Source organism: Haliaeetus albicilla, chromosome 10, assembly GCF_947461875.1.
Source record: "Haliaeetus albicilla chromosome 10, bHalAlb1.1, whole genome shotgun sequence".
NCBI classification, from domain to species: Eukaryota; Metazoa; Chordata; class Aves; order Accipitriformes; family Accipitridae; genus Haliaeetus; species Haliaeetus albicilla.
The window spans coordinates 16059110-16075045 of record NC_091492.1 but is presented as its reverse complement, the minus strand read 5'-3'; the positions used below and the strand labels follow the sequence as shown (position 1 = coordinate 16075045).

General features: G+C 43.4%; 1 protein-coding gene across 5 annotated transcripts in view; it reads left to right on the top strand.

The window, feature by feature from the left end:
• Positions 1-15936, top strand: part of ZNF423 (zinc finger protein 423) — a 238121-nt gene that overhangs the window by 124475 nt on the left and 97710 nt on the right. For all 5 annotated transcript variants that reach the window (XR_011326528.1, XM_069793619.1, XM_069793621.1 and 2 more), the window contains one exon: positions 12380-15603. Coding sequence is in view for 4 of the 5 variants with exons in the window: in XM_069793619.1 (XP_069649720.1) it covers positions 12380-15603 (3224 nt within the window). In the remaining variant the exon portion in view is untranslated. The remainder of the gene's footprint in view (positions 1-12379; positions 15604-15936) is intronic.

The window sequence follows — 15936 nt, the reverse complement described above, 5'->3', positions numbered from 1 at the left end:
ATTCTGGGAAGGGGGCAAGGGGTTTTCAGTATTTAGGGGTATTTAGGACAGTAGGGGTTTTGTAAGTGAAGCTGGTCTGAGCTTTAAAACTCTTTGTGTTGTTTATGAAAACAATAATTTTTCATCCCACCCCCCCCCCCCAATTTAAATTGCCCACTCAGTTATGACCAACTTATCGACAACATTTCTTCTTTTAGACAGCCATTGTGTGAGCTTATGCAGCTTAAAGTCACTGTTTTGCCTCTTTATGACAGTAGGGATGGGATGGAGTTTCTTCCCGGTATCTGCCAGTTGCATTTCAGTAGTAGGTTTTTGGTAACTCCTCTCTGCCACACTGCACGTGGGGTTTCTGGGCATGTGAGACATCCCACACCAGATATCTAGGTGCAGGTACAAAACCTTTTCACATCTGGAGAAAAACAACAAAAAAATTATTAATTTACCTGGGGGGGCAGTGGTGTGTGTGCGTGTTTCCAGCCATTAATTAATTGGAGATGGTTTCTTGAACATGTCTGGTTCTGGAGGTGCATGTGTGTCTATCAATCCTCTGATGCCTGATTTCCCTGAGAAGTTTTTTTTTGTTTGTTTGGTTTTTTTTGTTATTTTGTGCTTTGCTGTTACTATTTTGTTTTTTTGACCATTTTTTCCTCTGCAGGAAATGTGCCCCCACCCCAAACACCCACCTCCAGCTTCCCCCCACTTTTTAATTTAGTGGACTCCTCTATAGAACACTGAATGCTCTCTGTACCTGTAGTATCAAATGCATTTTTCTAGGGTAAATTCAATCTCTCTCTCCCCACTGACTCCTCATTCCTTTTACTGAGTTGTTAAGTCTATTAACATTTCCAGATACTTTTTTGTAAGTATAGCCAGTCCTCCTTATGTGGGTAGGGGTAAAGAGAAAGCTATTGACTATAGCTTTTCCCTTTACTTCATTTAATTCTCTGATATCAGTGTCAACGTCTGTGTGAGACTGCTCTCAAATGGAAGGAGTGTTGTTTGGAAGAGATGGTGGGGACAGAGGTATTTGTTTGCAAGTGCCAAGGTGTTTGCTGTCCCTCCTTCTCTTCAGGGATAAATTGAGATGATTCAATGTACGCTCCACCCCTAATTTTAATCCCATTTAAACAAATCATTGTGCCCTGCACCTTTCCTCATTATAAATTCACTCTCTCGTATCTGTGGCCAAGGCACAGAGACAGTTACTAACTAGAATAAATCGTTCAGTTCACGTTTGTGGGAGGAAAAAAAACAACCAGACACACGTGGTCAGAAGGAAACCTATGTTGCTGGTTAAACTAGAGCTATCTGAATACAGACAATCAGCACCTAAGATTGTATTAAACAGTTCAGGAGGAAGACATCTTTGCTGTTAGGGAACTTTAAGGAAAGTGCTGTCCTGTTCTGGTATGTGGGCAGAGTGTGGTACCTGCAGCTGAGGCTGGAAGCGCAACTGCGGCTAGAGAGAAGGTTTCTGCCAGGCTCTGCGCGTCTCTTGGCAGAAGCACGGTGGGGCCGGAGGGGCTATTTTCTCCTGGTTGGATTCACTCTGGCTCCCCAGCTGCGCTCCCCCTGCCTGCCTGCCTGCACTGATGAGCATCCTCCCTATGGGAGACTTTCTCTGGAGTGTGGTCAGTACTGGCTGGCATCGTGAGAAGCCCCTAAAGAATTTAGAGAGGCTCAGAAAGTCTCTCTGTGGACTCACAGTGTAGGAGATGGGGCACAGCGTGGGCTGATCTCACCACCTGGTGCCCGCAGGAGAGGGCTGTCTGGTGTGATGTGACCCTGCGGTGCTGCAGAGTGGGGACCGCTGGGGACATCCCTCGCAGCTTGCACGGGGGCTCGGCGAGGTTGGATGTGGGATCCCTCCTTGGGCTGCACCAACGCAGGCATGAGCCCTGGGAAGACAGACCTTAGCTGTTGCTGCAGCTCTTTTGTAAACCTGAGAGCGCAGTCACATGATTTGTTGTTGGACCCTTCAGTCAAAAGGGCAAAGATGTGTTGGAAGAAGAGAGCAGCTTTTGGCAGACGATTTTGTTGTGTGGTGCAGTGCAAGTCCTCAGATCACAGATGCCGGGTCGCTGCTGGTTAAACTTGAAAGGTCTCTCATGTGGCATGTTTGTTGTAGGGGAGCACTGATGTACTGAGAAAGATTCTTACTGGGTGGCAAACACTTTTGTTTGCTTGCTTGTTTTAAAAGTAATTTCTTATTTAAAATGATGGATACTGTTAGTGAAAAAAAAAGTAGCATTACCATACAGTGTGGAATACACATCTCTCCTAGGCAAGCCACGCTGTTTGGCTTTCATCTTGCATAGCACAAAATCTATAGTTATTTTCTTTTTAAACCTTTCAGTTATTTCTGTCAGGTATTAACAAGTGGAGAACTTCCTTCCCACCTCTGTTTAATGCAGTTCCCCTCAGGCCAGTCACAAACAGGGTACAGATTCATGACCGATGTTTACCTAAATGATACTCAGGAATGTGCTTCATATTCAGCAGTGTGCTTTTACATTTGTGGGTGTTCTTTTTTAATTTTAAATAAAATATTTTTTTAAAAATTGTTCGCTAACAAACCCAGAGTCTTAACTAATTGTACTTTGCCATAACACATACCGTCCCCAAGGAATGGGAGATTTGCTTAGCTGGAGCAAACCCCATCTCCAGGCTTGGGTCAGGTGGAGCTGGTGGCTTCATTAGCTCCAGGGATACCCACTGGGTTCACCAGGGCACACAAGCACCTCCAAAACCAGGTGGGTGAAGGCCTCAAGGAGCTACACTCACCAGACTTGTGGAAGCCAGGATGTTTGCAAGTGCAGCTTCATCTCTATTTGTGGTGTTTGCATGAAATCTTGGCTCTGAATTCATGAAAGGAACAGGGAATATGTGCACCTTTCTCAAAATACCTTTATGTAGAACAGGCTATATTTTATATTTATGTCATTTGAGTTTTCAGAAGCATTGAGCAACTGCTGTTGCTGTTGATTTCAATAGGATTGATGTGAATACACAACACATTTGGAAGTCAGACCAATAATGCATATGCGTAGCTATAAAACAGGTTACTTGATACTGTCTGTCACATGTAATTTATTGATTTTTCTTCCCTTGTTCTTTGAAGGCAGTATAAAATCTGGATGTTGTTGTTTTTTACTGTTTGTTTATTGCTGAGTAATTTCAGCCAACATGTGTTTTTCAGCATTAGGTCTATTCATCATGAACGTCAACCCATTAAGTTTGTAAGTGCGTCACAGTTTTCCCACCTAGATCAAAATGAGAGTCTGGAACAGCCTGCTCTGTCTAACTTAACAAGCTGTTTTTATTTTCCCCTGCAACTTGCTCTAATAATATGACCAGCTTTAAATTCCTCAGGCCGGAAAGCTTGGCAGTAAAGTCCTGTGCAGGGCTGAGGTTTGAAACATGAGGTTTTTCTCAGGTTTGAAACATGGCAATTGACATCTCTTCTAGTGAGCACTGATGGAAAATACTCATTTAGGAGCAAAAGTCTGCTTTTGGGAAAGTACTTTTCCTATGTTAATGACAGGGACTGCAAACTCATTTTCCTAGAGGTCAGGTCACTGCATAGCATCAGTTGAAGATCTCACCATAGAAAGCTGTCCTAGCAATCCAGTCACTTTTGGTGACCCCAGCCAGAAGACAGAGAGCATTTGTGGTGTCTGGCCCCAGTTTTCTCCCGTCCTAGTGGTTCTTTTGGCTCAGAGTTGATACATGGCCAAAAAGTTGAAACAGAGCTCTGCAGAAATGGAAACACCACTCTTAATACTGTCTACCAGCTCAGAAGCAGATACACATTTGTCTTAGCAGTAACAGCAGCTTATTGGAGAGGTCTTGGCAAAACTCTTTGTCCTAGTTTGCCACTGTCCCAGTTTTAAAGCCACTTGCTCCTCCAGACTGCTGCCCACACCATCGAAACAAGCTCTGACTTGATTCTGCACAAGCTGAATATCCTGTGGGAAAGTGCTGCCTGTCCTTATCAGTGCTGGCTTCCAGGGCTCCCTGCTCACTGTGCAGAGTGTGACCCTTAAATGAATTTTATGAATGAGGAAAATGGATTGTAATTGATGACTTAATCTTCACTTGGAAGTACAATTCAGAAACATGAAAATGAGCACAGTAAAGCATTAAATTAAATCACATCGATCTGGTCAGTTCATGGAGAAAAGTCTCTCTCTAATTTTGGCTCCTGTATTCATTGAGTTTCTCCAAACAGTAGCTAGTCTGTATTTCTGATGCTTAGTTATGGGTATGAACTGAGGGAAGGAGCTTGAGCCGAGTCTGTCTGACCACACGTGCCTGAGGGTACTCCGCGAAACAGCCTGCGAACAGGTGCCTGCTGCAATTGAGAGCTGCCTGATCAAATGGGAGGGAGGAAATCATAAATCTAGGAAATTCATCTCATGCATTACATCCCACCAGAAAGGCTCTTCCGCTGGCCACATCTCCACGAGTGGTTCAGTCTCGATGCCTGGGTTTGTGCTTTATGGGAAGCACCCTCCCTGCTAACAGTAACAAAACACAAGGAAAGGAGTATGTATAGATGAGAAAAGGACTTTCCTTGCAGATATTGCAGGGACCTTTATGGAGGCTGATGCTCTTCCACTGCTCTGGGCTGGATCTTTGGCTCTGCAAAGGGGGCAGTGCAGGGGCCCGGGGTGGCCCTGGTCCTCCTGCGACAAGGGCAGGCTCTGCAAATCTGCCATGGGGTCTGCTCAAAATGTTGCAACCGCCCCGCTTGTATCCTTAGGTTTCGATAAAAAATGAAGCAGGCAAAGCTCTTAACCGCTGTGTGTTGTCTCTTTGTTTTGTATAATCAAGTGTTGAAATCATGATAAATGTTGACATCAAGTAGCAAGAAGTGCAGAATATAATTGTGTGAGTGTAAGGCCAATAGGGTCATATGAAGTTTGTGCTCTGGCTAATATGAAGAAATATTACTAACAATTAGCATAAGTATTACCATTTATTATAACTAATTTTATAACTAATTATTACAAGTAATAATTATTCTACTAGGATTATTTTCCTAAGGGCTTTGTCATTCCTTATGTTTCAAAGTTGTACATCTCACAGCTGAAACTCTAATTTTATGGTATTCTCTCAGTGTGACTATTGCATCAGTGATGTGTGCGTGTGACCCCATATACAGTTTTGTCTTACAATGTACCTTCTTGCTAAATGCTCTGTAGGTATCAAAATCAGGCAGGAATGGCACAGGCCCCTCTAGTGCTTAGCAGGCTAAGCACAAGCAGCAAGCTGTTAAGATCTTTCTGTTAATTGATTGATGATTTTGCCAGTATCATCTTCTAATCTCGCTTAAAAAAGAGTGAATGTGCATTTGAACATTTCTGAACAGCAAATTGCTAAGCAAAATATATGTATAATCCTAACATTTTGGTAGAAATAGGGTGAGTTATTATTGATTCACAGAGCACGACAAAACATCACTGCATGAATTAGCAAACAGCTGTTTCTAATTTGAGTTTAGAACTGTACACAGAGGAACTTGTTTTAGTGTTCACTCCTTTCATTTATAATGAATTTTAATTACCGCTACAGGTGAGAAAAATGTAGAAACAAGCTTGTATCTTGTGGAAGAAACAAAGGAGAGACAGATGCTAACAGATTTACAGTCTGTGATAAAAGGAATGTTTTGGTACACTTTACATGTAATTAGAGTGCAGCTGTTTTCAGTCCCAAGTCCATGATGCACAGCAGAATATAGTATCTGCTGCTTTTCCAAAGGGAGTAAAGAAAAACAGTGATTCAACTCTGAAAGCATTTAGTTTATTCCTAGATCTAACATAAAACTTTCTCCTCCACCCCTTATTATGCCATTTATTGAAGTGTGAAATAACGTATTTAATGATATGTTAATTTTTTGTTACCAGCAAAATACAGACTGTTTGACATAAAATAATGTTAAAGATAACTTTCTTATTTTATCATCTGTATAAAATTATGTATCATCCTATTGATGGTCATTACTGAGTCTTGATGCCTCTGCTAATGGGAGACGAGGGCTCAGGCATGCGTTACTCTCGCTTAACAAGTTTCTGGGTATCAACTAAGCTTCAATAGACAACTTTGTGTGTACTTTTAACTTGCAGCATAAAAAAGACTAATCAGATGTATCTTTGATCACTACAGAAAGGTTTAAACAAAGACAGAGAGGTTTAAACCATCTATGTGTAACAGTTTATCCGTGACAGACATCCCAGCAAGTTTAATGTTTGAAATTCTGCGCTACATCTTGTGCTGATTTTGTATTCTAAATACCAAGTTACTCTCTGCATGAGAAGAAAAATTAGATTATATATACTTTCCATTGAGCCAGACGTCTTTCTTTTTTAAAAACTTCACTTAAAAATGAATTGCAGTGCAAAGCTGAGAAGTTGGAAAAAGAGTCACTAACTGTTGGTAATTTAGTCCAACAAAAATGCTTACCACATAAGCATATAATTAGGTATAACGGCATTTTTCTCAAGTCACAGATAATAATGAAAGCACTGCCTGTGGTGCCACTTATATTAGCACCTCTTAGTTTTTTTATCCAATTTTAGGTTTGCTTTGAACATTTTATATATATATTTTATATATATATATATATTTAAAAAATGGCATAGTGCCTTAAAATAAAAAACTACGCAGACTGTTTTGTGAAGAAGCTAACGTTGCTGAAGACTGAAGCTGCATATAGAGCTCTTTGGAGCAGCCTGAACTTCCCAGGGCTCCTCCTTAGTGCCTTGGCGAAGGGTGTGTTGACCGGTTCTGGGAGACAGTTGCATGGTATTTTGTAGGGGTAATTATAAGTAAGATGTAGAAATCTTTTTTCTATTGTTTAGTGAAGTGTGTTTGAGTGCGTATTGATGCTGGGTTTCAGTCACAGCCCAGCAGTTACAATACCATTCAGAGATAGGTGCAGCGTCAGCATAAAAAGGCTTTCATTGCCACAAGAGCTGGTGGTTCGCAGTCCACTATTGCCTTCTGTGACACAACGAACAAAAACGTTCAGTGAAGCTAATATATGCATAGAAAATTGAGTTTGGAATATTAATGATATTTTTTATTATTTACTTTTTTTATAACTGTGTGGGAAATGTGCAGGAGAATGGGGCTAAACACTCCAACAAAAAATTTACGTAAAAAGCTGTCACAGTGCACTGAAAATATTGAAACTTAAAACATTTGCTATGTAAACTTGATTTGTATTATTTCACACCAGCACTGCAGTGTAAATGAACAGCGTATGCTATGTGAGGGTCTTACTATAATCTACTGTAATGACTTATCTTTGGCTTTTAATACATAGTGCAGCAGTGCAAAATTTGCTGTAACCAGTACTGAAGATTTCTCAGTCCTCAGTCTCTGTGTTGCATTCTCATAGTTAAGCATCGGTGATAATCATAATTATTGAAATTGATAGCATTTCTATCGGGCCTTCCATCTGAGGATGTCTCGGGGTTTCACAGCTATACAGAAGTAAGCCCTACAATTTGCCCTTGAGGAGCAGATGGCTTTTTTCTATTATGGAGATGAGGAACTGAAACACAGTTCAGAAGCATGTCTTATGATGCTAAGCTTGTTTTCAAAAGTAACTTACTTTTCTGGGTGCTAGAATTCCATCAACTCTCAATAGTCTAAAGTGATTTGAGTGATTTGACCATTTTTGACTTGCATGCCATAGAGAGGCTTGGAGAGAACCGGGAGTCTGAACTTAAATCAATCCTTTCCTCAACAATTGATTTTTGGTTTTAGTTTTTGTTAATTTTTCTCTTGTGTACTAGCTCTGTGCTAGAGGAATTAACCTAATAGAATAAGAGCACCTTCCAAATCTAACCTCCTTGGTTTATTGTCCTGTATGGAGATGCCTTCTGGGCTCAGGAGGGGAGTCTTGAAGGTGCCTCTTTGGCTAAACCCTGGATATTTTTTCGATGCCTGGGCAGGTTGTGCGGCCTCTTCTGAGCCCTGTGGGGCTCAGTCTGTGCTGCTGCTTGCACCCAAACCAGCTGGAATAAACTGGCCTCCCATACCGCACTGGCCATGCTGCGACGTGCCCGTGGTGTGGGGGGACGCATGGAGGCCCTGTGGAAGAGCCACCTGAATCGTCCACATGTAGGGGAGAGAGACTAGGGAGGTTTTTCACTGGGGGGGAATCCAATGATGCTCTACATTGGTAAAGAAGAGCATTTAGGCAAGGATGAACTTCAGGTCTGGGCCAGCAAATGAGGTCTCTGAGCATACCTTTTGTTCTTAAGAGAAAAAAGCAGCCGGCTGGAGGGTAGCCTGGGTTTGTGCAGCCCCTGCCCACCGACGCTGACCCCAGCGCTGGGGCCACACGGGTGACTGGGCAGCTGAGCAAGCCTGTCCCTCTGCAACCGCTTCAAATGCAGCTCAGCTCAAAGTCTGGCAGGAGCGTGATGTTTGCTAGCTGTGAGCAGGGAAATGGGGGAAAGTGTTTGCAGGGACTGTGAGATTGTGTCTGGTTGATTTTATTTCTATTAGCAAAATAACTCTGAAATAATAAATATATCAACATCATTGGTGTGTGCTGAGACAGCAGCGCTGCTTACTGCTGGCAATCTGTGATGTGCTGTATGTTTCCTTTCTAAGAGAGATCACATTTTTTAAGACTTCATTTTAGCTTCATGCTTATATTTCTGAACTTGGCTCATGTTATCTGGAAGATAAACAGAGAATGAATTATGATTTATACCACAGTTTGGCCAAATTGCTCTTATTAGAAGGAAAAATACATTAATTGAATACATTGAGGCTGGAATTAGCTCCTCAGTTATGATGATAAATGCTTGCAGTCCTGTAAATGTGCTGAACATTAAGTTGCTAAATTACTGTACCACTTTGAGATTGATTATCAAGTTTGGCCCTTTAAGCTTCATGACCCGCACATATATCCTGAGGACTACTGACATCCTGAAGCTTCCTTAATGCTCTTTTTTTCCTAGTTAAACTTTTTATTGAATTTTCTTACCCTTTTAATACTTGTTTTGATTCTCTTACGCGCAAATGACAAAAGCCTTGCACCAGCCATGTGATTCTCCATTTTAGAACAGTCCCACTTTGCAGGATTAGCCATTTTTAATGACTTTAATCTTCTTTTGAAAGTGATTTTTCTCATTCTGCTACATTCCTTTGATTGCATTAATGTAGAATTATTATTCTAACCATCATTGCCAGACATGTCACACCACATCTAAAATATATCTTCCCACTAAAATATGACTCTGGTAAAATACCTTAGAATTTCCTTCTCAGTTCATTATAGGTCTTTTCTTCAATTTAATATGGCAAGTTAAAATTAACAAGGCTATTTTTCATTCCATAAAGAGATTAATGATAATGAGTTTTCCCTAATTTCTTCAGTTTAGGCCTTTAGTAATTTAGTATCTTGTTTGTAAGGAAGTCAAGGTAGGTTGTTTCTGGGGCTTAAAGTTCCCTAATTCTTTTTAAATTGTGAAAGTATGAGAAAACGGTGCAATAAAAAGAATCTAGAAGTTAAACATGAAAATCAGTGAAAGGTCTAAATCAAGCTGCCAAAAGGAGACAACTTTCAGCTGTCTATGTAAATGCTTCCATTTTTATTACAAACCCAGCTTTTCGATCAGAGAAATGTTGATTTTTTAAAATCCAAATTATATTAGCACAGCGACGTCTTTGTGCATCACTCACAAAGTAATACCAGCTTTCTTTGATTTTGTTTTCTGAATAGCCCAATATGTTTGAGGAGCAGCAGCTGGAGGGGGACTGGCCCTGTTTGAATGTTAGAGTGCATTTTGAGGTAGATGGGTTCATTTCAGAGGAAAAAGAGACCTTCTAAAAGATTTGTTCGATTTGCATCATGGGCCAGTGTAATGGCTGGCATAAGCACATGTGCACGTAACGAAGTTAAAGCAGTTGGCCCAGCCTGTGTTACCACTGGATTTGGCCCACTGCATCGACAGTTTCAAAGCTGGACATTGAAGCTGTATGCTTCACTGAGCGCCTCTAAATGCTCCCAGTTCTGCCGTGCAGTCCTTCCTCTGCGTGCCGCTGCCCAGCACAAGGCGCGAGTAGTCTGCCTGCGGAAAGGAAGGTATTTAAAATGCAGGTAATTTTAGAGTAGTTGCTGCAAAGTGGACTTTTCAAATTATTTTAATTACAGCCCGTAAGCTGTAAATAACACAATGGCGGTGTGCTTCTTTTCCTTGTTGTTTCCCTTCTCACCCCCCCGCCTCCCCTCCGCCCCCGGTAGACAGCAGCAGCGGTAGCAAACGCAACATGTGCTGCCCTAGTTCAGGCCCAGCATCCCCCTCTTGCTCCCCTTTGTCTCCTTTCCCCTGGAGGAGCCCAGCTGGCGAGAGGAGGGAATTGGCCAGCCCTGAGCTACCGGCACCTCCCGGGGGCCCCTAATCCAGGCGCTGGCAGCCGGCTGGCTCCTTCCCTCCGCTGGCCCGTGGCCGCAGGTCCGTGGGGATGGAGCCCCGGATGCGGCTGGCGGCAGAGCTGGGGGGAACGGGACGGGACGGGGGCTCCCCGGGGGCAGAGCGAAGCTGCGCCGGCAGCGGGGCGGGCAGCGGAGGTGGCTTCGATGGGGAACACGAGGCTTTGTGGCAGCCACAGAGAGCAAGCGGGGGGTGGGCAGGGGAACGAAGCCTCGGCAAAGTTGACGTGCGAATCGGGGGCTCGTCACCTGTGTTTTAGGTTCGGGCTCTGCCGGGCTCGGGGGAGCGGGTAGTTGAGCACAAAGACCCGGAGCGTCTTAGAAGCATGGGTGCTCGCCGAGAGTGGGGGTGCACCTCGGGAGCGGGAGGAAGCGGGAGGAAGCGCGTTCTCGGTGTCCAGCAGCGCTCCGGAGCGGGACGTTTAGTCGAAGGGGGGAGTGGAGCGGAGCTCCCTGGGGCGTGCGGGGCGAGGGGAGCGGGCACCCAACCCACACATCCCAGAAAACAGGCAGCCCTGCCGTGCGGGAAAAGTTGATCGGTGCGTGATTATTTGGTTTAGTTTTTCCAAGGTAGCTCTGTGCTCTCTTTTCCTGGGGTGAGAAAGAAGGTCTTTGCCAAAGCAAACGGTGCCGCCCAAGCTAGCCTCTTACGGTGGTGACACCCGCGTTGGCCGAGCCTTTCTTGGAGAGCTTCTCCACTGTACATGTGTTCTTCCCCGCCTGGTGACTCTGGAGTTGGCAGGCACGAGGAGCGCGCGTGTGGCAGCCTACACGCACAGTTGGGGATTTTTTTATTGGTTTGTTTTAGGAAGGGCTGAAGTAGGAACATTAAATGTTTTATAAGGACGATGTATCTGGAGAACTGGTTCCTTTTTGGAATCTCCAAACGTATATGTGGTCAGTGCCTTCCCTCGTTTACATGAATTTTATTTTTGCTTCTTTCCATGGTTCAGTTTTGTATCGGACTAGTGGCATTTTTGCTTCGCTCAACATCTCCGCATTTATTGGAATTAGGATATTTGAACTCGCTCTCTTCTGTTTCTTGTTAACAATTCTGTTTATGAAAGCTGCCAACATTTTATGTATTTTTCCTAAAATGACTGTTTTGCTGCTGGAGTTGGTGCTGTGTTTCTCTATGGTAATATCAAATTATAAAATTTTTTCCAAAGCCTCATATTGAGCAAAGGAAATAGTTATTCCAACAGAGGCTGGGCCATTTTTGGTTTATCCTGAAGTTGATTCTTTTGTGATGTCTTGAGATCTCCGATGGTGATTTTCTGGGCTTTTTTAATTTGTTTGGTTTTGTACCAAGCAGGCGGCATTGCCTTTCATATGAATGAATGTGGTAATGGTGCAGAGCTCTTCTCTGAGTTTCTTGAGCTGTCTCAAATCTGATGCTTTTATTTCACCTAGATGTTTGACTCTGCTTTTGAGCAGCCTTTCCTTCTGTTACAGTTTTGAGACAGAACTGAAGGATTTTGTTTAATGGAGACATTACTTAAAATCAACTTGACGTAGCGTTTAAAAAGACCCACAAAATCACAGGTGATCACTTAACACTGTAGCTTTTCAAAATGTTTGTATTGCTTCATTGCACATTGTGTTTTGCTTTCTTTATTCATTGTTTATTGCTTTACAGTACAGTGAGCAGGGGTTAAACCTGCTAAAGAAAAATGCTTTTTATTAATGCTATATGTTGGCAAATTTGTGAATTATGTGTACAAATATATTTTTATTTCTTAAACCTCCTTTGAAATTCAAGAGATCTTTCTTTTTTTTTTTAGTTGTTTTTTTGTTGTGTTTTGGGTTTTTTTTTAATGCTGTAGTAGCAGAAGCCCATAGTGTTGTTGAGAGCTTTGTCCTTATTTCACAGATGCACTGGGAATTGTTTTTAATCTCCTTTCTGCTTTCCCATTACAGATGGTGATGACGACCCACAACTCTCCTGGGTGGCTTCATCTCCCTCCAGCAAAGATGTTGCATCACCCACTCAGATGATAGGAGATGGGTGTGATCTCGGCATCGGGGAGGAGGAAGGGGGGACTGGCCTGCCGTATCCCTGTCAGTTTTGTGATAAGTCCTTCATTCGCCTGAGCTACCTTAAAAGGCACGAGCAGATCCACAGTGACAAACTACCTTTCAAATGCACCTACTGTAGCCGGCTTTTTAAGCACAAGAGAAGTAGGGATCGCCACATAAAGCTTCACACAGGGGATAAAAAGTACCATTGCCATGAATGCGAGGCTGCGTTCTCTCGCAGCGATCACCTCAAAATTCACCTGAAAACCCACAGCTCCAGCAAACCCTTCAAGTGTACTGTGTGTAAACGTGGGTTTTCATCTACCAGCTCATTGCAGAGTCACATGCAAGCTCATAAAAAGAACAAGGAACATATGGCAAAGACTGAGAAAGAGGTGAAGAAGGATGATTTTATGTGTGATTACTGTGAAGAGACATTCAGTCAGACTGAAGATTTGGAGAAGCACGTAATGACACGCCACCCACAGCTTTCCGAGAAGGCAGATTTGCAGTGTATTCATTGCCCTGAAGTATTTGCAGACGAAAACTCGCTGCTCTCACACATTCATCAAGCCCATGCCAACAAAAAACACAAGTGCCCTATGTGCCCTGAGCAGTTTTCTTCAGTGGAGGAAGTCTATTGCCACTTGGACAGCCACAGACAACCTGACTCCAGCAATCACAGCATCAGCCCTGACCCAGTCTTGGGGAGCGTGGCGTCCATGAGCAGTGCAACGCCCGACTCCAGCGCATCGGTGGAAAGAGGTTCCACCCCAGATTCAACCTTAAAGCCTTTGAGAGGACAAAAGAAAATCAGGTCTGTGGACAGAGAGGAAGGCCAGAACTGGTCTAAAGTTACTTACAGCTGCCCATACTGTTCGAAGCGCGACTTCAACAGCCTTGCTGTTCTGGAGATCCACCTGAAGACCATTCATGCGGACAAACCTCAGCAAAGCCACACGTGCCAGATCTGCCTTGATTCCATGCCTACACTGTACAACTTGAATGAACACGTGAGAAAGGTGCACAAAAACCATGCCTATCCCATGATGCAGTTTAGCAACATTTCTGCCTTTCACTGTAACTACTGCCCAGAGATGTTTGCAGATATCAATAGCTTACAAGAACACATCCGTATTACTCACTGTGGCCCAAACGCTACCCCTCAAGATGGCAACAACGCTTTCTTCTGTAACCAGTGCTCCATGGGCTTTCTGACTGAAGCAACCTTGACTGAGCATATTCAGCAGACTCACTGCAATGTAGGAAATTCAAAATTGGATTCCCCTGTCATTCAGCCAACACAGTCTTTTATGGAAGTTTATTCATGCCCTTATTGCACAAACTCCCCCATTTTTGGCTCCATCCTGAAGCTTACAAAGCATATTAAAGAAAACCACAAGAACATTCCTCTGGCACACAATAAGAAGTCAAAAGCAGAGCAGAGTCCAGTTTCTTCTGATGTTGAAGTCTCTTCCCCTAAAAGGCAACGGCTTTCTGCTAGTGTAAACTCAGTGTCTAATGGTGAATACCCATGTAATCAGTGTGATCTAAAGTTCTCAAATTTTGAAAGTTTTCAAACCCATTTAAAGTTGCATTTGGAGTTGCTGTTGAGGAAACAGTCTTGCCCTCAGTGTAAAGAAGACTTTGACTCCCAGGAGTCTCTTCTGCAACATCTCACCGTACATTACATGACAACTTCAACTCATTATGTATGTGAGAGCTGTGACAAACAGTTTTCTTCAGTGGATGATTTGCAGAAGCATTTGTTGGATATGCATACTTTTGTGTTGTATCACTGCACCCTTTGCCAAGAAGTTTTTGATTCCAAGGTATCTATCCAAGTGCATCTGGCAGTCAAGCATAGCAATGAAAAGAAGATGTATCGTTGCACAGCCTGTAACTGGGATTTTAGGAAGGAGGTGGATCTCCAGATCCACGTGAAGCATAGTCACTTGGGGAATCCATCAAAGTCTCACAAATGCATCTTCTGTGGTGAGACCTTTAGCACAGAGGTAGAACTGCAGTGCCACATCACAACCCACAGCAAAAAATACAACTGCAAGTTTTGTAGCAAAGCTTTTCATGCCATCATCTTGCTTGAAAAGCACTTGCGGGAAAAACATTGTGTTTTTGATGCTAGCACTGAGAATGGTACAGCTAATGGCATGACCCCAACAAATAAGAAGACAGAAGGAGCAGATATCCAGAACATGTTATTGAAGAATCCAGATACTTCCAACAGTCATGAAGCCAGTGAGGATGATGTAGATGCTTCTGAGCCCATGTATGGCTGTGACATTTGTGGGGCTGCCTATACTATGGAGGTCCTCTTGCAGAACCATCGTTTGAGAGATCATAACATCAGGCCTGGGGAGGATGACTGTTCTAGGAAGAAAGCAGAATTCATCAAAGGTAGCCACAAGTGTAATATCTGCTCAAGGACCTTTTTCTCAGAAAATGGCCTGAGAGAGCACATGCAGACCCATCGAGGCCCAGCTAAGCACTACATGTGCCCCATCTGTGGGGAACGCTTCCCATCACTCCTGACCCTGACGGAGCACAAAGTCACTCACAGCAAGAGTTTGGATACAGGGACGTGTCGGATCTGCAAAATGCCACTGCAGAGCGAGGAGGAGTTTATCGAGCACTGCCAGATGCATCCAGATCTCAGAAACTCCCTCACTGGGTTTCGCTGTGTTGTCTGTATGCAGACGGTCACCTCTACCCTTGAGTTGAAAATTCATGGGACGTTCCATATGCAGAAATTGGCAGGAAACTCTGCAACCTCATCGCCCAATGGCCAGGCCTTGCAAAAACTCTACAAGTGTGCATTGTGCTTGAAGGAGTTCCGGAATAAGCAGGACTTGGTAAAATTGGATGTGAATGGCCTTCCCTATGGCCTGTGTGCTGGATGCATGACCAGGAGCACCAATGGACAGTCTTCGGGCTTGACTCCACAGGAGGTGAACGAAAGACCGTGTGGCAGTCTGAGGTGTCCAGAGTGTAGTGTCAAATTTGAAAGTGCGGAAGACCTAGAGAGCCACATTCAGGTAGACCACCGAGACCTGACACCTGAGACTAGTGGCCAAAGGAAAGGTACCCAGACATCCCCTGTTCCCAGAGTAAGTACAGCTGAATTTTAAGATGTCTGAGGGATAAAATGTAGACCTTCAATGTGACTGAGAACTGATCTGATCTTTTTTTTTTTTTTTAAACTGTCACTTCATAAAATCACTTGTGCTACTAAAAAACCCCAGCAAAACAGGAGGAAAGGTAGAGTAATGCTAATAGAAAAATTAGATGTTGCTCAGCCTTGCAGGGTCCTTGATTCCTAGTGGCAGCACGTCAGATTTTTTTATCATAAAACTGCCCTAGATTTACCAACAGAGAGCTGAGACACTTGAATGGTGGGGATTGAGTTTGTCCATGAATTCTGATGCTACTGAACTGGCAGA